This window comes from Physella acuta, unplaced genomic scaffold, assembly GCF_028476545.2.
Source record: "Physella acuta isolate Inbredline_101_S28 unplaced genomic scaffold, ASM2847654v3 ptg000642l, whole genome shotgun sequence".
NCBI lineage: Eukaryota > Metazoa > Mollusca > Gastropoda > Physidae > Physella > Physella acuta.
The window spans coordinates 657,978-684,652 of NW_026732161.1; the positions used below are offsets into that span (position 1 = coordinate 657,978).

General features: G+C 35.4%; 2 protein-coding genes across 2 annotated transcripts in view; one reads left to right on the forward strand and one right to left on the reverse strand.

The window, feature by feature from the left end:
- The window catches only part of LOC131948382 (contactin), a 64,255-nt gene that overhangs the window by 5,067 nt on the left and 32,513 nt on the right, over window positions 1-26,675 (reverse strand). The window contains exons 9-24 of the mRNA XM_059309989.1: window positions 22,286-22,411; window positions 21,802-21,912; window positions 21,077-21,182; window positions 20,191-20,375; window positions 19,593-19,744; window positions 19,020-19,140; window positions 18,435-18,584; window positions 17,824-17,964; window positions 16,996-17,162; window positions 16,036-16,162; window positions 15,377-15,532; window positions 15,012-15,155; window positions 14,433-14,527; window positions 13,735-13,827; window positions 13,275-13,422; window positions 12,285-12,406 (exon numbers count right to left, since the gene is read on the reverse strand). Coding sequence (XP_059165972.1) covers window positions 12,285-12,406; window positions 13,275-13,422; window positions 13,735-13,827; window positions 14,433-14,527; window positions 15,012-15,155; window positions 15,377-15,532; window positions 16,036-16,162; window positions 16,996-17,162; window positions 17,824-17,964; window positions 18,435-18,584; window positions 19,020-19,140; window positions 19,593-19,744; window positions 20,191-20,375; window positions 21,077-21,182; window positions 21,802-21,912; window positions 22,286-22,411 — 2,144 coding nt within the window. The remainder of the gene's footprint in view (window positions 1-12,284; window positions 12,407-13,274; window positions 13,423-13,734; window positions 13,828-14,432; window positions 14,528-15,011; window positions 15,156-15,376; window positions 15,533-16,035; window positions 16,163-16,995; window positions 17,163-17,823; window positions 17,965-18,434; window positions 18,585-19,019; window positions 19,141-19,592; window positions 19,745-20,190; window positions 20,376-21,076; window positions 21,183-21,801; window positions 21,913-22,285; window positions 22,412-26,675) is intronic.
- LOC131948384 (ankyrin-1-like) lies at window positions 1,288-11,477 on the forward strand. Its single transcript, XM_059309990.1, has 4 exons — window positions 1,288-1,373; window positions 1,888-2,003; window positions 3,928-4,613; window positions 10,663-11,477. The coding sequence occupies exons 3-4, from the start codon at window positions 3,953-3,955 to the stop codon at window positions 11,187-11,189; spliced, it is 1,188 nt and encodes a 395-aa protein (XP_059165973.1). The 5' UTR covers window positions 1,288-1,373; window positions 1,888-2,003; window positions 3,928-3,952; the 3' UTR covers window positions 11,190-11,477.

The window sequence follows — 26,675 nt, forward strand, 5'->3', positions numbered from 1 at the left end:
CAAGACTTTTTTTTTCTCACAGGGGGGGGGGGGGCACTTGATATTTTCGGGGAGGGGGGCGGACACTAGTAAAAATATATGTTTAATTTATAAACTCCATCTCGTTCTGGGGGGGGGGGGGGGGGGGGGGGTGGTACACTTTCTTCGATGCCTGGAAGAAACTTTGACCGTGCTAGACGTGGATTATGAAACAGGCAATATTAAAGGGAAGTAATTTGACTTTGTGCCTGATAAGTAAGCGTAAAAACACACAACCATGTACATTGACGGGACGACGTGGTCGAATAGTAGAGCTTACGAATGTTCACCCGAAAGTGTCGAGTTCAGATCGTGGGCTCGAGTCTGTAGGACGCCCTAGAGTACCCCCCCCCCCATGTCTGATAAGTACCTAACTCACCTTAGAAAAACTAAGACGGCTAGACATGGTATTGACCACGTTATACCCTATAGGCCGAAGTTTCAATGAAACTGATGAACTGGATTGATACAATGTTGGGCATTAGAAGTGAGGGTGGCGATCCGCCCCTGGGTGTATTAGCCATGTACTCAGGTTAAGGGGATATAAAAATACTCTTGTATCAACGGCTAATTATAATATCAAGAGTTAAACGAAATATTTTAACACATACGATTAGATTGGATATATTTTTAATTTGTCTGTGTGGAGTTATGGGCCTATTTCAGTAAAGAAAAAAAAAAGGGGGGGGGGGGGGTAAAGTAGAGTACACCTGTTTCTGTGACCTTGGCATATGAAGAGATCCCAATCCGCCGGTACTCCCCCTAACGAACGTCAGGTACCCATCAGAGCTAAGTTTTACTCCTTCGAAACTCCTTCGAACTCTAGTCCGGGATCCGAATTCGCGACTTTCGGGTTAGCAATCGTACGCTCAACCATACGACAGCACCGTCCTATAGGCCTACTGCGTAACACAATTTACCCGTGGGATTACATGACACATGTGTGCCCACAAAATGGTCACCTATACCCACAAACGGGAAAGTATTCACAAAGTGAACATACACAATCGAAATGCTTGTAGTGCGCATTAAAAAAAAAAAACATGTCACAACGAAATGCCAGACCGACCAGGACTTGTTAAATTCAACCCCAGACATGCGACCCGTCATACAAGTCAACTGGGCCCTGCCAGTCACGTGGACGTTTCACGCATGACTGATTATACGACCTGTGCCCGGTATGTAGTGTTCGTGTTGCTGCACATTTGCCGTGTAGGTAAGGGGAGATAACATCTACGTAAATATTGTCACTGTTGATATTTGTGTACTTTAGAAGGATATTATAAATGATGTTTTAATTCGAGGAGCTGTTCTTATTTACTTGAATATGTGTGTTAAACAGGACGAGGATTTTCGTAAGTAACAGATACGTGTTTATTTTTAATCGTATCAATTAATGTTGTTTCTTTTTATACGCATTACATTATATATATATATATATATATATATATATATATATATATATATATATATATATTAGAATTTTAAATAAATAATATATTTATGTTATACATACTTATACATACACACACACACATACATATAGGCCTACACACACACACACACACACACATATATATATATATATATATATATATATATATATATATAATATACAAATATATAGGTCCATGTATATGTATATATTTTTATAACATGTATGTATGTATATATATTTGTGTGTAAAAGTATGTACAAAATATATTTTCTATGTGCAATTACGTATAAGTATATGTATATATATATATATATATATATATATATATATATATATATATATATATATATATATATATATATATATATATATATATATATATATATATATAATAGATAATAAGTTAACTAACTAAAAATATAACTCTCTAGGTCACAGATAGTGAAGGAATTGTTTAACATATATAAATGAGCTTGTGCTTCGACCTCTAAGCTCAAATTTTTGCGTCAGCATCTGACGTGAAACATGATTTATTGTCTTGTGTATGGTAAGTTTCTCCCTGATTTTCCTTTTACCTATGCATTGTGTGTAGTGGACATTCACATACAATGTTGCATACCGCTGTAAGGTCCGTCATTGTTTTTTTATTTATTTATTTTTTATTTATTTTTTACGTAAATTTCATTGAATCATAGAAGATGAGTAAAAAAAAACGTTATGAGAAAGCTTATTGCATTTCTGTTTAAAAATATTTTTTAATTGTGTAAAATACCATTCAATCACACAAGCGACAGCTAGGTAGTGTGAATTTTAATTAACTTGATCTGTAATACTTGCTATAAGTGATGATGTATGCATGTATGGTTTCAAAGTGCTTAATCAAACGCCAAAAGAGTAGCCCTACCTACGTGTCCCTGTTTAGAAAAGATTTAATTTCTTTGGATCGTTTACGCTTTGCCTACAAGTTACAACATTTGAATGTAGGTAGTATCCGGGTGTTCTAGGATGTCGGCTTTGGCTCAAGTGACCTATATGTATGGGTTTGACCCAACCCAACCACCCCTTTACGCCAACCAGTAAATAAAAAAAACGTTGACTGATTAAATTTTTTTAAGCTTTAGCTACTGGACGGGACTGTGTTTATATTTGTCAATTGTTATTAGGCTGAATGGGGACAAAACTATGTGTCAAAGTGGCCTGCGGTTAAATTTTAAAAAAGTCTTGAGACTCGACTGGAATTATGAATATGATACTTAGTACTGAGGATAAATATTAAACCATTTTAAATAAACTATTTTTTTTAGTTTAAGGAGTCATCGCTTTTTTTTTGACGTTTTTTACCCCCCCCCCCCCTTCCCTCCGTCACACGTCGTCACAAAAAACCAGACCTCCCCCTAAAATGACTTCAAACCTCAGCCTACAACCCCCCCCCCCCCTCAAAATTGCTGTTGAATTTATGTTAAAACATCGATATTTTTCCAAAATCTTGTCAGAACTCTGTCAACATAGAGTATTTTGATCAATTCCTATAATAATTTATTAAAACCGTTTTCTAAAACGCGAAATAACGGCTAAAACTCGTTTCCTAACATTGCTTTTTTTTATAAATCAAAAGAGTGACGACACAACATCTGACCCCCCCCCCCCTCCCCCTCATCACACACCGTCAGAAAATGATGGACCCGCCCCTACGAGTGTGACGTCATTTATGGACGACCCCTTATTAAATATGCCATCAATTTTTTTTTTATTTAAGTCCCATGGGTTTTAAAAACAAAAAAATTGAACAAGATCCCCCGTTTGCGATTTGCAGCCTTACCTCCCCTATAGCATTTACGTCCGTAGCTTAAGAAATTTTCACTTGTTATTTCCCCTTGCCTCAACTCTCACTAGACACTACATCAATGTAGTTACAAGGAATAGTTCTTCTCTTTAAACGTATGACAGCACTTGTGGTAGCCCGAGGACCGTGTTTTACGACTTTGAATTTAATTAAGATTGGGTTTTTATTATAAAGCGGGTAGACAAGTTTGAACAGTTGGCAGGTTAATATCATCTCAGTTCGTGGGTTGGTCCGATAAAATATCAAACTCCTGGGCAAAAACATGAAACGGCCAATAGATAAGGACATCAAAGTCCGTAGATGGGGATGGATTGGACATACCATCAGAGTTTCTTCCAGCATCTCTTCGGGGGGGGGGGGAGCCCAAAACCAGTGTTTTTTCCAGGCATCTCGTCCCCTCCCCTTGAACGAAATGGAATTTTTATATAAAATATATACATTTAACAGTGTACGCCCCCCTCCTGGAAGTTTTAGTCCGCTCCCCCCACACACACACCACATTTTTTAACTTCAAACTGAGCCGCTAATATGGACGAACATTAATTATGCTTGGCAGCTCAATAAAAAATTATAGTATAGATAGAGCCAACATATTCTTACTTGTTTGTATACACATAATTATTTGCAGGTATTTTAACTATGAGAGGTCGGCCATGATGCAGCAGAACGCTGTTAAGTTTTCCACCAACAGAAGTAAAATAAACGACGCCTTGGTTATGGCCGCCCAATCCGGCAACATCCAGCGCGTCACGCAGCTACTGAACGCGGGGGCGAACGTGGACTACTGGCCCAAGGACGACCACAGTGACCCCGCTGGCGTCTGCATGGAGGAACTCATCTTCCAGAGTTACGCCATCTTTGCCGCTTGCACTCAAGGTCACTTCCAGATAGTCCTGACCCTATTCAACAGCAGCAACCGTAAACATTTGTTAACAGAATACTGGCCGGTTCTGCTGCAGACGTTACGAAACAAATGGAGTTTTCAACGGCCGCACAATGTGGTCAACACCTTTGGTCAGTTGGTTATTTTGAACGGTGGTCACTGCGTTCACCACATGTTGTTTATGAAAGACTCCAACATCCGTTTCTTGCGGTACCTCATCAACGCCGGCGCAGACGTGAACGCTAGGTGTCGCTGCGGGATGACCCCATTGGCCAACGCTCTCTCGTCATCTCAGTACAGCTCTGAGGTTCTACAGACACTGCTAAAGGCAGGGGCTGATCCCAACATCCTCAGCCAAGATAACTTATCTCCCCTGGCAATGGCGGCAAAAAATGGGCACATCACGGCTATGGAATCTTTGTTGCTTTGTGGTGAGTTTCAGGTTTAAACATAATAGGGCAGTGGTTCTTAAACTCTTTGGAGGTACCGAACCCCACCAGTTTCATATGCGCATAGACCGAACCCTCATTAATAGTTCTATCGTCCACACTCTCAAAATACAATCGTGAATCACATGAGTCGGGTGTGTGTCTTGATCTCCGCGGAATCATTGAGACTGACTCTCCGAAACCCAGGGGTTCGATCGAACACAGGATAAAAACGACTGTAATATGTTTTTAAACACTTATGGTAGTAAAAAGAGTACAGGGCTAATATGTAATTAAAAATAAATTGTAATGGATATATTAAGCATATCTCAGTATTTATATTGTCCAGCATAAGGTTTGGATTGTTTGTGTTAGATGATTAATTGTAACCTGTTCCAATACTATCTTTGGCCTATCAGCACCACACTCACTGGCCAGATTTTGGGTTAGGATTAGCTTCTATAGTCTAGTCTATAGCAATATCCAAAGCAATGGTTCGTGAGTATTACATACAACGTTAACAGTTAAATGGTTTCTGTCATTTTCCTGAGAGTTATTGTAATCTACACAGAACAGGTTCACGTTTCATCTGCAACCTTCCCAAAGGGGGACAAGCTAGTCTGCAACGTGTAGTTTGTCTACAGGGTGTTCTAAAAGACTTATACAAGGACTAGGCATACTGCCTAGCTTCGCTTAGGTTTTTAAAAAACATTTGAGAATTTGAATACTTAATTATTTAGCGATGGATTGGGTGTGGAGTGCTTAAATAAGTTTAATTTAAACAGTAATGCTAATTTTAGAAAAAAATGTTTTTGTTCGTCATTTATACTCCTTTCTACGGGAATTTTTGGAAAGTACGCAATGTATAACTAAAATGGAATTAGAACTACACAGGTTTCATGAACAGTATATCTCATAGTTTATATTACACTGCCTTTTGAAATTAATTAATTTATTTAATTAGTTTACTTATCTAAATTAACAACTTAATTTTGTACTAAAACAAATGCTATACTTCGTCATTTTCTGTTTCTGTTTAAAATAGTATACAATTATTTGAAAAATAATAATTTTAAAAACGTTACCTCCCTTGAAAACTGAACGTATGACGTATGTCATTGTTTACTTATATTGTTTGCTTATATAAGAAATTACGTTATATGAACATATTTAACGACTATAATGGCTGTTTCCGACGGGAATAAAGTTTTTTTGTTACCCTCCATGGTCGGTCTACGACGTCACATAATATTAATGGGATCGTTCGTCAATTTATTTATATATATATATCTCATATAAGGAGAATTTCACTCAAGATCATCTTTTAGCCCTCGTCGAGGGCTTTGAGTCTGACCAACAGTTTTTCCATTCGGCCTAGTCATCTATAGTAGTGTATGCAAAAACTTAGCATGATGTACAGACATTAAGTAACCTAAAAATTGTGTTAAAATTTCCCTGTTTTTCCCATAAAATACACAGATTATATAGGGAAATACAACTGGTCAGTTTTGACCGCTTTACGAAGTTTTCCCAGATATGCCGAGTTTTTTATAACACCCCTAGGTGTTCTTCTACCACCTCACAAAATATCAAGGGGGGTCGTCGGAGGAAATTTTTTTTCGTAATAGAGCTCATATAAAGAGAATTTCACTCGCGGTCACTTTTTAGCCCTCGTCGAGGGCTTTGAGTGTAACCGACAGCTTTCCCTAAAGGTCAAGCCATTGACCTAAGAGCATGCAAAAAATTAGCCAGATATACTGAGCTTAAGTACCCTAAAGTCTGCGTTAAAATGACCCTCTGTTTTTCCCATAAAATACAAAGATTATATAGGGAAATACAACTGGTCAGTTTTGACCGCTTTACGAAGTTTTCCCAGATATGCCGAGTTTTTTGTGACACCCCTAGGTGTTCTTCTACCACCTCACAAAATATCAAGGGGGGTCGTCGGAGAAAATTTTTTTTCGTAATAGAGCTCATATAAAGAGAATTTCACTCGCGGTCATTTTTTAGCCCTCGTCGAGGGCTTTGAGTGTAACCGACAGTTTTCCCTAAAGGTCAAGCCATTGACCTAGGAGCATGCAAAAAATTAGCCAGATATACTGAGCTTAAGTATCCTAAAGTCTGCGTTGAAATGACCCTCTGTTTTTCCCATAAAATACAAAGATTATATAGGGAAATACAACTGGTCAGTTTTGACCCCTTTACGAAGTTTTCCCAGATATGCCGAGTTTTTTGTGACACCCCAAGGTGTTCTCCTACCACCTCACAAAATTTCAAGGGGGGTCGTCGGAGGAATTTTTTTTTCGTAATAGAGCTCATATAAAGAGAATTTCACTCGCGGTCACTTTTTAGCCCTCGTCGAGGGCTTTGAGTGTAACCGACAGTTTTCCCTAAAGGTCAAACCATTTACCTATAAGCATGCCAAAACTGAGCCAGATGTAAAGAGGGTAAGTGCCATAAAATCCGTTTTTAAATGACCCTCTGTTTTCCCCATTAAATACAAAGATTATATAGGGAAATACGACTGGTCAGTTTTGACCCATTTCCCGATTTTTCCCGGACATGGCGAGTTTTTTGTGACACCCCAAGGCGTTCTCCTACCACCTCACAAAATATCAAGGGGGGTCGTCGGAGGAAATTTTTTTTCGTAATAGAGCTCATATAAAGAGAATTTCACTCGCGGTCACTTTTTAGCCCTCGTCGAGGGCTTTGAGTGTAACCGACAGATTTCCCTAAAGGTCAAGCCATTTACCCATAAGCATGCCAAAACTGAGCCAGATGTAAAGAGCGTAAGTGCCATAAAATCCGTTTTGAAATGACCCTCTGTTTTCCCCATAAAATACAAAGATTATATAGGGAAATACGACTGGTCAGTTTTGACCCATTTCCCGATTTTTCCCGGACATGGCGAGTTTTTTGTGACACCCCAGGTGTTCTTCTACCACCTCACAAAATATCAAGGGGGGTCGTCGGAGGAATTTTTTTTTCGTAATAGATCTCATATAAAGAGAATTTCACTCGCGGTCACTTTTTAGCCCTCGTCGAGGGCTTTGAGTGTAACCGACAGTTTTCCCTAAAGGTCAAGCCATTGACCTAGGAGCATGCAAAAAATTAGCCAGATATACTGAGCTTAAGTATCCTAAAGTCTGCGTTGAAATGACCCTCTGTTTTTCCCATAAAATACAAAGATTATATAGGGAAATACAACTGGTCAGTTTTGACCCCTTTACGAAGTTTTCCCAGATATGCCGAGTTTTTTGTGACACCCCAAGGTGTTCTCCTACCACCTCACAAAATTTCAAGGGGGGTCGTCGGAGGAATTTTTTTTTCGTAATAGAGCTCATATAAAGAGAATTTCACTCGCGGTCACTTTTTAGCCCTCGTCGAGGGCTTTGAGTGTAACCGACAGTTTTCCCTAAAGGTCAAACCATTTACCTATAAGCATGCCAAAACTGAGCCAGATGTAAAGAGGGTAAGTGCCATAAAATCCGTTTTTAAATGACCCTCTGTTTTCCCCATTAAATACAAAGATTATATAGGGAAATACGACTGGTCAGTTTTGACCCATTTCCCGATTTTTCCCGGACATGGCGAGTTTTTTGTGACACCCCAAGGCGTTCTCCTACCACCTCACAAAATATCAAGGGGGGTCGTCGGAGGAATTTTTTTTTCGTAATAGAGCTCATATAAAGAGAATTTCACTCGCGGTCACTTTTTAGCCCTCGTCGAGGGCTTTGAGTGTAACCGACAGATTTCCCTAAAGGTCAAGCCATTTACCCATAAGCATGCCAAAACTGAGCCAGATGTAAAGAGCGTAAGTGCCATAAAATCCGTTTTGAAATGACCCTCTGTTTTCCCCATAAAATACAAAGATTATATAGGGAAATACGACTGGTCAGTTTTGACCCATTTCCCGATTTTTCCCGGACATGGCGAGTTTTTTGTGACACCCCAAGGTGTTCTTCTACCACCTCACAAAATATCAAGGGGGGTCGTCGGAGGAATTTTTTTTTCGTAATAGATCTCATATAAAGAGAATTTCACTCGCGGTCACTTTTTAGCCCTCGTCGAGGGCTTTGAGTGTAACCGACAGTTTTCCCTAAAGGTCAAGCCATTGACCTAGGAGCATGCAAAAAATTAGCCAGATATACTGAGCTTAAGTATCCTAAAGTCTGCGTTGAAATGACCCTCTGTTTTTCCCATAAAATACAAAGATTATATAGGGAAATACAACTGGTCAGTTTTGACCCCTTTACGAAGTTTTCCCAGATATGCCGAGTTTTTTGTGACACCCCAAGGTGTTCTCCTACCACCTCACAAAATTTCAAGGGGGGTCGTCGGAGGAATTTTTTTTTCGTAATAGAGCTCATATAAAGAGAATTTCACTCGCGGTCACTTTTTAGCCCTCGTCGAGGGCTTTGAGTGTAACCGACAGTTTTCCCTAAAGGTCAAGCCATTGACCTAGGAGCATGCAAAAAATTAGCCAGATATACTGAGCTTAAGTACCCTAAAGTCTGCGTTGAAATGACCCTCTGTTTTTCCCATAAAATACAAAGATTATATAGGGAAATACAACTGGTCAGTTTTGACCCCTTTACGAAGTTTTCCCAGATATGCCGAGTTTTTTGTGACACCCCAATGTGTTCTCCTACCACCTCACAAAATTTCAAGGGGGGTCGTCGGAGGAATTTTTTTTTCGTAATAGAGCTCATATAAAGAGAATTTCACTCGCGGTCACTTTTTAGCCCTCGTCGAGGGCTTTGAGTGTAACCGACAGTTTTCCCTAAAGGTCAAGCCATTGACCTAGGAGCATGCAAAAAATTAGCCAGATATACTGAGCTTAAGTACCCTAAAGTCTGCGTTGAAATGACCCTCTGTTTTTCCCATAAAATACAAAGATTATATAGGGAAATACAACTGGTCAGTTTTGACCCCTTTACGAAGTTTTCCCAGATATGCCGAGTTTTTTGTGACACCCCAAGGTGTTCTCCTACCACCTCACAAAATTTCAAGGGGGGTCGTCGGAGGAATTTTTTTTTCGTAATATAGCCCATATAAGGCGCCGGTCAGTCGAGGTCAGTTTTGACCCCCGCTCCGTAGACTTTTTGCCGAACCGTCACCGGCCCTCGTGTTCTATGGCCATAAGGCACCTTCGTGCCAAATTTGACGCGCCTGCGGCGCCGGGAAGTGCCCTATCGGGCACCCGACCACTTTGCTTTATATATATAGATATATGCATTTTGCAAAAGCACTGCATTGCAGTTCAAAACTACAGTCAGAGTTTCTTCCAGGCTGAGCCCCCCCCCCCCGAACGAAATGGAATTTATATAGAAAATATATACTTTTAAACAGTGTCCGACCCCCCCCCCCCATCCCCCGAAAATTTCAAGTGCCACCCCCCCCCCTCGAAAAAAAAAGTCTAGAAGAAACACTGACTACAGTGCGACCTTGCAGCTTAGAGGGAACATTGTTCATAAGTGTCCTATACCAAAACAGAATTGACTGTTTTGAAATGGAAAGATACGTTTTAGCCAGCAATAACTAATTTCAAAACATCAGAATTGGAGTCGTTTAATTATTTTTAAGGTAGTGTTAAGGGGTTCATAATAGTTCTCCACCAAATTTAGAAGAATTGTTAGCGTTCATCAAACACTTTATCTAAACCGGTGGTTCTTAACCTGTGTTCAATTGAACCCCCAGGGGTTCGGTGTAGTGTTTCTTCCAGACTTTTTTTTCTTCGGGGGGGGGGGGGGCACTGTTAAAAGTATATATTCTCTATATTAATTCCATTCCGTTCGGGGGGGGGGGTAGATTTCTTCGGCTTGGGGGGGGGGGGAGAAGCCTGGAAGATATGCCTGGAAGAAACCCCCAGTGAGTTAGTCTCAGGGGTTCGGCGGAGGTCAAGACAAACACCTGACTTGTATGACTCACTATCGGAATTTGTCTGTGCGGATGATACAACTGTTAGTAATTCGGTATATGAAACTGGTGGGGTTTGGTACTACCAAAAAGGCAAAGAACCACTGACCTAAAAAGTTATCTCTTTCCCCAGGTTCAGCACAAAGTCTACACTATGAAAGTCCAGCCAACATACAAATCTATCACCCTCTAGTGTTCTCTGTGATCAGAGGTGATATGACGCAAGTACAACTCCTCCTGAACTACAACCCACAGCCCATAACCATGTTGCAGTACCTAGTCCACGCCCACCACAACTTCCCGTTTGACATCGAAGATTTAACATTTTTCAACAAGTACATCTCCCTGCTGTACCTCGCTCTGTATCTAAATAAATCTGATGTAGCTCAATTATTTATAAAACTCAACTTTCTTTCCAAATCTGATATCAGCGAGCTGCCTAAGGATTTTTATCTACACAAGAAGTTGCAGTACAGCCGGGAGCAGGAGGAATGTGCCAGCTTATTTGAGTCTATTCGCACGGAACCTTGGTCTTTGTTTACACTAAGCTTTGTGGCTGTTTCTGAGGCTGTTGGGTTTGGGCCATCAAGGCCGGAGAAATTACAAAAACTTGGACTTCCAAATAAATTAGTAAACCAATTTTTATTTTTACCATCATGAAAACTGTCTCAATTAGAACAACTTTTTTTTTAAATTAAAATTTTTTGTTTTGTTGTGATATCCTAATAATGAATCTATATAGATCTATAATAATTATAATTCTCTTCTTGGATACACTAGAAAACACCAAGCTGTAAGCTCACCAAGCTGTAAGCCCCCTCTCTTCCTCTCTAAGCATATCCCTACCACCCCACCCCCCACATAGTCTGGTGAGCTGTGGTTCACACTAAATGTTCGTAGAGTGGGGTTTAGTGACGGCTATTATTAGGGGCAGATCATTTTGTTTGAAACGACTTTAAACTTAGGGGAGGTAACTAAGAGGAGGCTGCTTTCACGGGGGGGGGGGGGGGGTAGGGTAGGGGTTGGGGGGAAAGGAGGGTAGGGGGGGGGGGTTAATCGTCCTTAACGGCCTACTGATAGTGTTTTAAAGCAAATATTTTCAGTGGCAGCATTGGTACTGTCGAATTCACAAAGTATGAATTACTGAAAAGTAGAAAATAAAACAACTAAATAGCGGCATGTGATATGCCGCGGGTCGGCTCGTTAAAATATATTCTTGAAGACAGATTTTGTATATCAATGATCTTTCTGTGATATGTGATGAGATATAATTCACCTAAGCTATACAAAAATATTAAATTATTAACCAATAAAACAAGCTTCATAATAATGCAATATCTACTATGATTTTAAAATAGTTTTTAAATTTTTTTCTAAGAATTGTTTGTTTATAACATTGTGTATTGTGTTGCTGTTTACATTTTTTAGCATCCCTGATTTTTTTTTTATGTGTTTAGGTTTTCAACACTGAGAATATCTTAATAAATTGATTACTGACCAACTAAAAAGGGTCAGTTTAGTGCTAAAATGTCAATGCAATTAATGCTGGCTTTTTGTAAAGTTTTAAAATGTGTTTGCTCGCTAGTAGTAAATTTATCATACAAAAATATAAATTCCATTAACATTAGAGTTCAACAACTCAATTTTAAATTTAAAATCCATATTTTTCTGAAATGAAAAAAAAAATTTAAACTTTTGCTTAAAGTAGGTTTTTAACCAATGTAAAAATGACGTAAAACCGGAAAAGTGACTTACCCCATATCCCACCATCTTTCCTCTAATGGCTTCACGGACCAGAGGCACAGGAGTCCAGAAAACTTTCAAGGCTGTGCTGTTGTAGGGTTTTACAAAGACTTTGGTGGCTGCAGCCAGTGGCACTGGAAGGGTTAAAGCATTGATGTTAGAGAAACCTAATGCTGTACTGATGTAGGGTTAAAGCACTGATGTTAGGGAAACCTAATGCTGTGCTGATGTAGGGTTTTACAAAGACATGGGTGGCTGCAGTCAGTGGCACTAGGAGGGTTAAAGTACTGATGTTAAACCTAATGCTGTGCTGATGTAGGGTTAAAGCACTGATGTTAGAGAAACCTAATGCTGTACTGTTGTAGGGTTTTACAAAGACTTTGGTGGCTGCAGCCAGTGGCACTATGAGGGTTAAAGCACTGATGTTAGAGAAACCTAATGCTGTGCTGATGTAGGGTTTTACATAGACAATATAATATCTAAACAGAATATCACTAAATAAGCAAAGATGTTAAAACAAATGTAAAAATAATCTAGGCCTAACACTTGTTCACTTTTTTTATTGTAGTTTCCCTCATCCCATATATAAAAACTCTGCTATAAAAAATTTGAAAAAATAATTGAATAAATTGGTAGATTGAAGAGTATAATAAGTAAATTTTGTGAGATTTAAAAATTATTGCATAGTTTAGAATGATAGGTTTGTATTTTGCTTATGGGTAGCTAACTTAACTAAGGAATGTCAAGATAACTGGGCCTTATCAAAGGCTACAAAATAAATTAATTTGCTATAGTAGCAGAAAATAAACTCTTCTATCTGCCCTTTATATCTCAAAATGTATTTCACATCTTTTAAAAAAAAACTATAATTGAATAATATTAAACCTTAACAAAATGCTAAAAAAAAAAATACAAAATGTTCAAAAAGCATAACAATACAAAACATTATTTTAAAAGACAACAAAACAATGCAAATGATTTTTAAAAAATGAAACTGCTCACCATCTCCCTGGGACATAATGATTTCCACTGATGAATTTGGACCTGGCCCATGATCGTTGAAAGCACAAATTTTGATTTCATATTCTAAATAATAATTTTCTATTCCTACCAAAGCTGAGAATTGGTTAAAATGGCCTGAAACTTCACCCTAAAAGAAAGATAAAAATAAAAGCTTTAACCACATAAATGCTGAGAGCATCAAGTTTTAAAATGTTCTTTTGTATTAAAACATATATACATTTTAATTTTTCTATATCAGTTTTAGAGTTTTTAGTTTTGTCTCATTATGTACCGATATTTTTAGCAGCTTAAAATCAAAATGCAAATATTTTTCCTTTTAAACTAATGTTACACACAATGAAAGAATCAATTAATGAGTTATATTTTTAGTTTAAATCTTAGCAAAAGCAGCATGAAATTAATATAATATTAGTATTAAAAAACATTAGCTTTCACCTACCTGGCTCCATTTTGTATCATTGCTATAACTTTTTTTCCTGTAATAAATTCTGTATCCTACATTATCCCCTGTAAGATCTTCCGAGTTCAGTAGCTGATACAGAAAATAGATCATGTTATATAATTTATTTTCAATATTATTTTTAAAATGTATATCATTTGAACATTGTTTTTATAAAAGCAGTCCAAAGTTTTGGGAAAACACTGTATTTAAAAAAACACAACATAATTTCACATTTCAACAGTGATGTTTTTATTACGTTAACATTTTATAAAAAGTTTAACTTAATAAAAACTTATATTTTGTCCTGTTTGATTACAGGTATCTTGTACAGTCAGATCTAAATAGTGCAAGCTTCACTATGTTCACATTTAAAACTGAGTACATTGTAAAGTAATTGCCTAAAAGTTAGGTAGCATGAACAAGAAACATTATGTGTACTGAAACACACAGTAGAAATGATGAAAAACTGGCTTCATACAACGTAGAGGTTGAATAACTATTTACATAAAGCAAACTGGAGGATTAACTACTTACATAAAGTAAAGATGATAAATAACTTATACTATTAAGTTAATTACTGACATAAAGAGAGGATGTTAATAAAGTACATGAAATAAAGAGAATGATTAACTACTTTCATAAGTAAACAGGATAATAATGACTAAAAGAAAATATACACAATGTTAACTACTTACATCCCATTCTACGACCAAGGTTCCAACAGGCCCAAAGTTTTCCCTGATAGCAGTCACTGTTGTAACTGGTGCAGCATCTTGAATCTTATAAAAACCTGGAAAATTGAATTAGACTTTTTTTTTACAAGTGATGTATTGTTGAGAATTGTATATAAAGATAAGCATGATTTGGAATTCAAATTTTTAAACTGTTCTAAGCTAGTAACTTTCAAAGTGATTTTTCACTTTTTAAAATTAATCTTAAGTTCAGTGAATCAAATATTGTGGTTTCACCTGCCTACATGAACTGCTGGGTCTGATAATGCACATATTTTTGTTTTATTTGTATTAGGATAAGTCTGACTTAATAGCTTATTAAAAGCAAGACTAGTATTATTTCAAATAAGTTCAAAAGTAATAAATGTAACACTAAATTTAAATGTAAATTAATTGCATATATAAAAACACCATTGACATTCAACGTCAGTGGAATTCACATCTAAAAACATTATAATCTAACGTAAGTGAAATTTCACATCTAAAAACATCATTTGAACATCATATGTAAATACAGTTAACATCTAAAGATATACCACATACCCGAAGGTAGAGAAGGTGGACCTGGACCAAACCTATTGTAGGCAACAAGCCTGAACCTGTATGACGACCCAGGTTTTAAACCTGTGACATTGTAGATACACCTGTCATTTCTGATCCTATCTACTGCCTCTACAAATGTGATATCTATAGATAAGAAACTGACAACAATTACCAATTTATAAACAATGGTCTAGTCCAAGTCTATTTTTGGTCTAAGTGGGTTATGATCAGTAACTCTGATTTTGTAATTCTAATGACTTATGTCCTAACAATATTCATGCACCCATCCATCTGAAATGTCTGCATTCATGAAATATGAAAACCAAAAAAAGTTTGAGAGCCCTTTAAAACTTGATAAGACTCACCATTCTTCAACATTCTCCAGGACTTGTTAAAATCTGTGCTGAACTCTATGTCAAACTTGGTGATGTCTGCACTGTTTGTTGGTCCAGGCACCCATTTTATGAGTGCATTATTGCCATTAACAACTGCCACAACTCCTGCACATTCTCCAGGAGGCCCTTATAAAGGGACATAACTATGCATAGTATATATATATATATCTATATATATATATATATATATATATATATATATCTATATCTATATATATCTATATATATATCTATATATCTATATATCTATATATCTATATATCTATATATCTATATCTATATCTATATCTATATCTATATATATATATATATATATATATATATATATATATATATATATATATATATATATATATATATATATATCTATATATATATATCTATATCTATATATATATATATATATATATATATATATATATATATATATATATATATATATATATATATATATATAAATTGTTAGGTAAAAAAATTAATTTAGTTGGTACACATATTTTCTCTTGATATATTAAATAAAAAATTGTTTTTTTATAGCCCAGCTAAGTGTTGAATTTTGTAAATTTTTGTATTAAATTTTTTTTATTTTTTTTTTGGTATAAATTTTGTATTAAATAATCTTGCCCTACCAGCTACTTCTAAATATGCTGTTTTCCTAATGGACTCATCAACTGTTTGTGCTGTGCATCCATACATGCCTGTGTGGTAAGTCTGTACACTGATTATATATAACCCTGTCACTTCACCCTGTTCACCCTGCAAAATTACAAGAATAAAAGTTAATATGTCAAATTTTAATATAGAAATTATTTTAATTTGTGAAAAAAAAAATACTATAATATAAATATGCATGCATACATTTAATCATATATATTTCTATTAATATATTAAAATAATTTTTATTATTAAAATTATATCTATATATATAATTATCTTCTTGGAGACCCTAGACAACATTAAGCTGTAAGCGCGCTTCCTACCGCCCCCACCCCTACATGGTCTGGTGAGCTGTGGTTCACGCTAAATGTTTACAATCGTAAAGCCGGGTTTAGTGACGGCTATTAGGGGCAGATAATTTAGTTTGAAACGATTTTAAACTTAGGGGAGGTAACTAAGAGGGGGCTGCTTTCACGAGGGGGGGGGATAGGGGTTGGGGAAAGGAGGGAGGGTTATTGTCCTTAACGAGCTACTGATAGTGTTTTGAAGCAAATATTTTCAATGGCAGCGTTGGTACTGTTGGAGGTAACTACAAGGAGGCTGCTTTCACGGGGCGTGGAGGGTGGGGTGGGGTAGGGGGAAAGGAGGGTTTTAGTGTTTTAAAGCAAATATTTTCAGTGACAGCATTGGTACTGTCGAATTCACAAATTATAAATTACTGAAAAGTAGAAAATAAAACAACTAAATAGCCGCGGGTCGGCTCGTAGACTTTATTTGAGACTTTTTTTTTTTAATGCTTAATTGAATTTTTATTTTATTTTTTGAATGAAGGTTATAATTTGCAGATACTATGAAGTACAGCATAATAATGATGTCATTTGTATGAATGATTATGAAATGCAAATAATTAGCATATCATTTAATATACTTACCAGTTTAAAATGATGATCTATGTCAAAGTTTATTTCTCTCCCGTTCATATCCCATATGTAAACTAGATCTTTGTTTCGTTTATCATAAGAAGCTTGGCACTCTAAAAAAACTGTTGTGTTTACTGTTGCCAGCGTGTCAGATGGTGCCCTGGTTAACACTGTTTGGGCTAAGTTTAGATGAACAGAATACACATGCAAATGGACTTGTGAAAGTGATGGCTTGGTGGGGGAAAAATATTATAAAGTGCTCTTCTATTTTGAAAAACAGTTTAGTACAAGATATCAAGTCACTTAAGTGACACATCAATAGACAGTAACCATCAATGTTATACACAAAATGTTTTAAGAAACATAATTCAATTTTATTTTAATAATTTTATGGACTTTCATGAATATTTTTTTAAACCTAAATTTGTGAAAAATGTATGTCTGCTGAATTTTTTAGAATTCCAACTAGACACAACAAGACATAATGGGTCACAACAATAACATACTAAGAAACAAGACAAAATAAGACATACTTAAACACAAGAAATATGACAAAACAAGACATAAGACAAAATAAGACATATTTAAACACAAGAAATAAGACAAAACAAGACATAAGATGAAAAGAGACACAAGCCATAAGACACCAAGCATACCAAGACACAAGACAAAATAAAATGCAAAATAAAATATACACACCTAGATATAAAAAGACACAAGACAAAACAAGACACAATACATAACAAAACACAAGAAGACACAACAAAAAACAACAAGACACAACAAAAAACAACAAGACATGGCATGAAAGACCAAGCCACACCAAGACAAACTACTTACACACCACTGTGAGAATCCCTGAGCTTCTAGCTGCCCCCAGGTAGTTGACAGCCATGCATTCATAGATTCCCTTGTCACTGATGTGTAACTCTTTTATCATCAAGTTACCATTATATAGCTGAACCAACCTCTCATTGGCATCTGTTCAGTGTAAAAACAACTAGCTGTATACAACTGATTACACAACTAACAATAAATCATCTCTAACCCTAGAACAAAGTATCAGTAGGAAAAAGTGGCATCAAAAAGATTAAGATTTTGTTATGTAGGTAAGGTACTTTCATACTTAAAAAACTGTAAAACTTAAAGCATTGAACACAACACATTGCTACAAATAACAGCAACAAAATAAGACAGCTGTTATTTTGGGGCGTATGAGTGAGAGATTGATTTTGACCAACACTACCTCAGATAAGTTACTGGTAAGACGTATTATATATATATATATATATATATATATATATATATATATATATATATATATATATATATATATAGATATAGATATATAGATATATATAAATATATATATATAATTTTAGTAAATGTAATGTTTTTTTCTACATTACTAATCTTTTACCAAAGAATGGATTGCAAAATATCGCCCCTACCAAAGCTTATGGGTAAAGCCATTCCATTTTTATACCAGGTGATATTCGGAGCAGGAGCGGCCTCTGGCTGACAAAGCATTGTGATTGTCCCCCCTTCTGTTCCCATTTGAGATGGGTTGACTGGATGTCTGGCAAAGGATGGCTTAAAGGCTGGTGAATTAAAAAACAGTTAACATCTGAGATGAGAGTTACTTCCAGGCATCTCCTCCCCCCACCCCCCTCCCACACCCACCCAAGAGAAAAAAGTCTGAAAGAAAACTGTCTGAGATCTGAGGGATTGTTAGCTAGAATACTAGTCAGATCTATATAAAAATTGGGGAAAAGTGTCAAAATTCCAATGGGATTGAAAAACATTTAAAGATTTAATATGTATTCATAAAATAGTTAGTGTTTAACTTATAAAACATAATTTAAATTCCATGTCTAATGGCAAACAGAAATAGGATCCATGTTTGATCTAATAAAAAATACTAGGTAATGAGTAAGACGATAGTGTGATACATAAATTAGAATAACTTATATACAGGATTTTTCCCAGCACAAAAAATATTTTCCTATAAGTACATAGGCCTACTTTTTACGTACACAATACTCTAATCTGTGCTGTACTCATTGTTGTACCATGTACATTACTAGCACTGCACTGGTACATTCCTTGATGGTGTACAGTATCAGCTCTATCAATCTTCAAAATATTTCCTCGAACCTAAACACAAAATGTAATAAAACAATGACTCAAATAATCACATAAACCTCACTTCATCTACCATCTTGATCTATACATTCTGAAATTATCATTCAAGTTTATAGTTTGTAAATTTAAGGTTATAAGACTTTAAAATAATAAATTATCATACCACTAATGTTAACTAGATTAATCTAATACTCAACATAATGCCTAATTTATTTATTTTACAATCTTATTTATTAATAATTATCGTAAAATATCAAGACTAAAATGCAATATTCTGTGCAGTGAACATTAAAATATTTATTTTAAATTATATTAGTACAGTAATTAGTATTTTATTTCACACATGGATGCCCAAACTGGTTCTGCTTGGTGGCTGATTTGTGGCTAAAATCTGGCCAACTTAGGGAATCATAAATTTATTAAATATTTTTTAAAAGCAGTTTAAAGTAAAAAAAACAACTCACTTGTATGTGGCTACTGGAGCTGTTGATCACCTGACCATCCTTGTACCACGAATAAGTAGGTTTAGGAAGTCCTGCAGCCTCACAGTGCCATGTGAAAGTGCAGTTCATGTCAATGTGATGATGTCTCAATGGTGTTATGAAAAATGGCTTGGCTGTGGAAGAAAAATGGACGTATTTTATTTTATACTACAACTATGGTACTATAGTCTGTGATTCATTATATAAATAGCAAATAAATTAAATGTCAAATGAAATTTTAGATGTCAAATTTAGAAAAACTAATTTTTAAAATACAGTAAAAAGAAAAACAAATTGATTTTAAATCATTTAAATTAATGATCAGCAGCTATCCACACAGATAAATAAATAGCCATATGTCCTTTATCTTATGACTGTTATATTTTTTAAACTGGTTGATTGCAATATAATTTTTTATTTAACCAATTGAAATATTATTTGACTATGTTTTCAGAATTTAATGTTCTTCACAGTTCATCTTAAAAGATATTAATTTTTTCCTGTGTACACACACAGTAAAATAGTTCAGTTTATTACACCTTTGATGGATCTAGGGATAAATTAGTCATCTGTATCTCACCTTCTACAATTAAACTCAAAGACTTCTCAGCCACACCACTGCTTCCCCTCTCTACCCTACAGGTGTAGTTCCCAGCATCTTCTAGTTGGGCATCAGGTAAAGTTACAACACGCCCATGGTCAGATATCACTGCCTTGTTGGGTAATGGGCCATTGTCTTTTTTCCAGGAGTAATACAAAGGTAATCTAATAAACAGCCACAATAATTGCTTGGAAAAGGTCATATTATCAACCTACTAAATTAGTCTTATTTTTAAAAATTGTTTATACAAAATTATATGTACACATATATATATATATATATATATATATATATATATATATATATATATATATATATATATATATATATATATATATATATATATATATATATATGTATATATATATATATATATATATATATGTATATATATATATATATATATATATGTATATATATATATATATATGTATATATATATATATATATATATATATATATATATATATATATTTACACACACACACACATATATATATATATATATATATATATATATATATATATATATAGGCCTATATATATATATATATATATATATATATATATATATATATATATATATATATATATATATATATATATATATATATATATATATATATATATATATATACATACATACATATATATACATATGTAAGTTTATATTAGTATGGACCTATACATTGAAATTTAATACAACAGATGTTTTTTTAATTAAATTTATGTTCTTTAGATTTATTTTTTTAGATTTCAATAATACATTTTGTATAGTCTGTAATTTTTAGAAATAAATGACTAAGGGACATAACTACACAAACATATTTATAAAATGTATTATAGTTATCTACCTTTCACTTACTTTCCATAAGCAAAGCACTCAATTGTCAATGTCTCTCCTCTCAATGTTGGATGAGGGAAAACAGCAGGAAAATCATCATGGATTTCTGGACCATAATCCCTTGGAGCTAAGATATATTTACATTGATAAAAATTAAATGTTTATATAGGAATCTATATATTCATATTATGTATATAATATATACATATTCTAAATATAAAGCCTATATATTAAAATATACATATACATATATTTATTTATTTATATAGTAAAGAGTAAGATGAATGTAATTTTATTTTAATGAGTATTTTGAAATATTCCATACCCACTTTTTAAAGACTGTTAGTCCAGAAAATATTAGGCCTAATTAACATCCAATTTTTTTGTTTGACAAATATTTTTAATGTATTTCATCCCTAATGTAATTAGTTTAGATGAAGTAGATAACACATTTATACAGGCCTGTCTCTAATCAGTTTTCATTGAAAACGTGGGCAAGTGAGTTGAAAACTAACCATGTAAAAAAAATCTAGACAGATATATATAGTCTAAACTTATTTAATTCTAATGATACATTTTGAAACCAATTTCATTTATCAATTATAAAAATTAAAATAAACTAATTGAAATACTTAGACAAAATGTATTGAGACGTGTTTTCTTTGTACCTCTACTTTTTACCTCTACTTTTAGTATCCAGTTAAATGATTACTTTATCATAATATAAATTAACATTTTGGGCTTACAATCTCCAGTAATGGCCAGCTGGATGCCCAAACTGGTTCTGCTTGGTGGCTGATTTGTGGCTAAAATCTGACCAACTTTGGGAATCAGAGTTACCACACAATGATAGTAACCTGTGGAAGAGTACAGTATCTTTTGAACAGGGTAGTAGATCTACACAGTATTGAGATTTTATTATACAAATAAATAAAAATTTATGATAATAAGTATTTTACTTAAGGGACGATATTTCGAGTCCACCCTTTAAATCCCTCACAGAACGTCCCCCCCCCCCCCCCCCGGTCTGGCCTCAACCAACCGGCGGGCTTGTTGCATTGAGTTAAATGTAAACTCAAAACAATGATGTAAAACTATGTAGATCTAGAACTTTTAGATTATAATTCAAATAATTGTTGTATATTATTGTATTTCTATTTCTCTTTACATTATAACAATCAAAATTTTTTTTTTGCTGTCTAGATCTATATTATATTCTATGGAACAAACCAGCATCTTGGTTGGAAGTTTCAGATAAATAAAATTTCCCATTTGTGGAAACGAACTGATGAGGATGAAGATCTGTTCGTAAAAAGTTGGGTCCACCATCTTCCTTGTACCACCGGATGTTAACAGCTATGAAAAACAAACAAAATGGTAGATCTAGTTTTTTTTTACATTAGCAAATTATAATGAAATCTACAATTGCAATACTTAAAAACATGTTAGTCTACTACTTCACGAAGGATTATCAATTAATTCCATCATTAGCCTCTTGAGTTATTTTTTCTTCAACCATTCAAAATTATTATCCCTTATATTATAAATTAGATCTATATGTCTATATGTGTTTAATTGCTACTAGTTTTAAGTTACATACCCAAAAAATCAAACATGGCCTATCTGTAAAAAGTGGAATTGCTATGTGAAAGTTCACCAGATTTCAGTCATTTAACTTTGATCAGTTAATTAATTGTTAATTAATGCAGGAGTTTTTACTTTGATATTTAACTCCTGAGTGGGTACTTGGTACGGTAAACGGAAAAAAAGTCACAGGAAAAAAAAACACAGAAAAAAAGTCACAGTTTTTGCTAGGAAAAAAAGTCACAGAAAAAAAGTCACAGTGCAAAAATTTTATCGGAAAAAAAGTCACAGAAATAAAGTCACAGAAAAAAAGTCACAAAAATCGTTTTAGAAATATTTTGATTTATTTGTTAAGAATTGTAAAATTGTGTATGTTTATTGTTGTGGGTTGTATTTTATGATGGCATAAATTATTTATAGACGTTAAAAGCATTATGGTTTATAACAATTGTAAGTAAAAATACTCTTAGATAATTTACACAACAATCTCAACATTTCTCACGTATTTAGTTAAATACGCGTTAGAAAAGTTAATTATAAAAGAAATTTAGGCACATTTTGCCGTAAGCTATTCTCTGGTCGGCCTCTCCTCAGTAGGCATTGTCCGAACATATTTTGTGTTTTTGACGTCATGCGTCAATGACCGCCTTTGAACCTTGTCGGCTTTCTGTTTTGATCCTATGTTTTGTTATGTAATGAGCGTGATAAATGTGGGCAGTAAAGGTGGTTGAACTAAGCATACCTATTGTTGCCATGAGTTGAAGGCAGCAAGTCAGATGAACTTACCATTTCACGGTAATTTAATATTGGTATTTAAAAAAAAACACGATGAAAACGTGGACTTTGGAGCATTCTATTCAATGATACTGATCTTAAGTTTAACATAATTACAATCTACATACTTCATATTAAGTATTTTTAGATTAATTATAAAAATTCCTATGCGTATACAGCCTACACACATTACATTACACTTAATTAATCCTAAGTTAATTTGCACTCTCTAAATATTTAATACATAAAAGTATTAACAAATATCATGCAAATATATATTTGTGACTTTTTTTCCTGTGACTTTTTTTCCTGTGACTTTTTTTCCTGTGACTTTTTTTCTGTGTTTTTTTTTCCTGTGTTTTTTTTTCCTGTGACTTTTTTTCCTACAATCTACCGAGTTAGCCTATCTGTGTACCAAGTTAACCTACCTACCGTAGACCTACCAAGCTAATCTACCAAATGTACTCAGCCTACCTCGTGTACCAAGTGAGCCTACCTGTGTACCAAGTTAGCCTACCTGTGTACCAAGTTAGCCTACCTGTGTACCAAGTTAGCCTACCTACCGTAGACCTACCAAGCTAATCTACCAAATGTACTCAGCCTACCTGGTGTACCAAGTGAGCCTACCTGTGTACCAAGTTAGCCTACCTGTGTACCAAGTTAGCCTACCTGTGTACCAAGTTAGCCTACCTACCGTAGACCTACCAAGCTAATCTACCAAATGTACTCAGCCTACCTGGTGTACCAAGTGAGCCTACCTGGTGTACCAAGTTAGCCTACCTGGTGTACCAAGTGAGCCTACCTGGTGTACCAAGTTAGCCTACCTGTGTACCAAGTTAGCCTACCTGGTGTACCAAGTTAGCCTACCTGTGTACCAAGTTAGCCTACCTGGTGTACCAAATTAGCCTACCTGTGTACCAAGTTAGCCTACCTGGTGTACCAAGTTAGCCTACCTGGTGTACCAAGTTAGCCTACCTGGTGTACCAAGTTAGCCTTGTGACCTACTTAGGTCGAGTCATGTTCCATTTTTATTTTGACATTGTATAATACCTTATATGGATTGATGGTGCAACTACCGGGGTTTTTCCACTGTCTTATTAAGGGTGTCTAGGACCCAGAAATTTTCCATTAAGATCTGATTGATTGATTCTGATCAGATGACCATCCCAACCAATGGCTACATGAGTTGAGGATAACCTCCCCTGTTGCATAAGTCTTTAACTGCACCGCACACTCGCAACACGCGGCAGTCTACCTTGATCAAACGGTCTATTAAGACCAGGCCGTCCATTTTGTCCGGCAATAGATTCTGACCATTTGAACGTGAGAGAACTTAAGTCCTGTGTGTGCTATGCTTTCTTAAGTTGATTTAGTCTTCTAGTATAATATTACTTGTCGCCAAGTGATTCTTGAAGCTATAGCAGTGTTGTGTGAACTGTGGCTATTTTTATACAGTGTTGAAATCTGTGATAGTGTTTTTTCTTACGCTTTGTAAGTTGGGTTTTGTTATTTTATAAATTAAATATTTTATCTAGTTTAACCTTGTGTTCTGCCACAACTGTGTTCGCTTATCAAAGGTTGTATGCAGATTGGATGAGTTGTTAACTTCAATAGTATCACTAGTTTTCCCTAGACATCAAAATCGAGCCCTAGTGTGTTGTTGAGTTAGTGTTCATTCATTTAGGCTTTAAGTCATTTGCATATAACCCCGAAAAATGAATCCGGGGACGTTCACCATCTATCTGGCTGGTAGATAGGTAAACGTTACAAAGTGGGGTCTCGCCGAGATTTAATCTGTCGTTCCAGTTGATTGGTTATATCAGTTAAACACTAAGTTTAGTTTGATTTAGTTGTTTTTCTATCCAGTGAAGCCGTGTTATTGAAACGCGCGCAAGGCTAGAGGTATCTAGGTCAAAAGTCAGACGTGTCACGTCCTAGATTGAAGAGGTCAAGTACACGGCCCAACGCTCCGTGTTAAGTTAGTGAATCTAGGCTTGTGATTTTGAAAGTTAGTGAAATGGAATCTTTTTTGGCTAATCCCACTTTTGAGGAGGTCGAGAAGTTGAGTAGAAAAGTTTTGATTAGTGTTGTTAAGGAATTGAAATTGGATTATTCTGTTACGCAGAAGTCAGAGGTGTTGAGAGATAAAAATGTTGTTCATTTTATTAATGAAGGTGTATTTAATGAAAGTTTGTTGGCTGGTGTGTTACTCCGTGAGGAGAAAGTTGCTTTAGAGAAGGCATTAAAAGAACAGGAGTTAGAGGTTAAAATTGCTTTAGATAGGAGGAGGTTGGAATCAGAATTTGGTAAAGTTAGTGATGTCACTTCTCTGGTAGATCCAAAAAAGTTGTCGGTGGGGCAAGTGATTGCCAAATTTGGGAAATTAGTTCCTAAATTTGATGAAACAGATTTGGTCGTTTTCTTTAACTCATTTGAGAGTTTAGCGAAGACATGTGAATGGCCCGAAACTTCCATTACTGCTTTATTGAGCTCGGTCCTTACTGGGAAAGCTGCAAAAACATACCAGGCACTCTCTCACGACGTTCAAAATAACTATAGTTTGGTCAAGACTGCCATTTTGAAGGCCTACGAACTGACGCCCGAGGCCTATCGGACAAAATTCCGAACACTCCGCAAGTTACCCACTCAATCATATGTGGAATTTCTCTTTGAAAAGGAGAAAGTATTCTCAAGGTGGCTACACTCTGAGGAAGCTTCTGAGTTTGAGAAACTCCGGTCACTTATCCTAAGGGAAGAATTCCTAACGTCCCTGCCTGAAGAGATACGACTACACATACTGGATAACAAGATAATTGACATCCGGAAGGCTGCTGAGTCGGCTGACACATATATGTTGGTGCATAAGAAACCACCAGTGTCAGGAAACCGCCTCAACCCCGTGCTTCCCCTTTTTGGCAGCAATCCTCCTGTTGGCCAACACATGAAGGCATTACAGTCCAGAGAGAAACCAAGATCAACTCTCAATCGTCGAGCAGTATGCCAGTTCTGCAAAAGACCTGGTCATCTTGTCAAGGACTGTTACAAACGTCGTTAATATAACAGAGAGGTGGTGCGTACTTCTGCGCACTATGCTCTATCCCCTCAAGCAGCCAGTTCAACTATGAACTCTAGAATTCTAAAGGACTCTAACCCTAAGTGTCCGCAAGAAGGTAGTCAAATCTCCACACATTATGTGCAGTCACATTTTGACTGTTCTCGCCACCATCCAGTTTCTTCCGAGTCTACCGATCTCGAGGGATCG

Excerpts from the sequence above, each read along its gene's own strand:
- LOC131948384 (XM_059309990.1), top strand. The coding sequence starts at position 3,953 with ATGATGCAGCAGAACGCTGTTAAGTTTTCCACCAACAGAAGTAAAATA. Across the intron at positions 4,614-10,662 it reads GGAATCTTTGTTGCTTTGTG|GTTCAGCACAAAGTCTACAC; the intron begins GTGAGTTTCAGG and ends CTCTTTCCCCAG.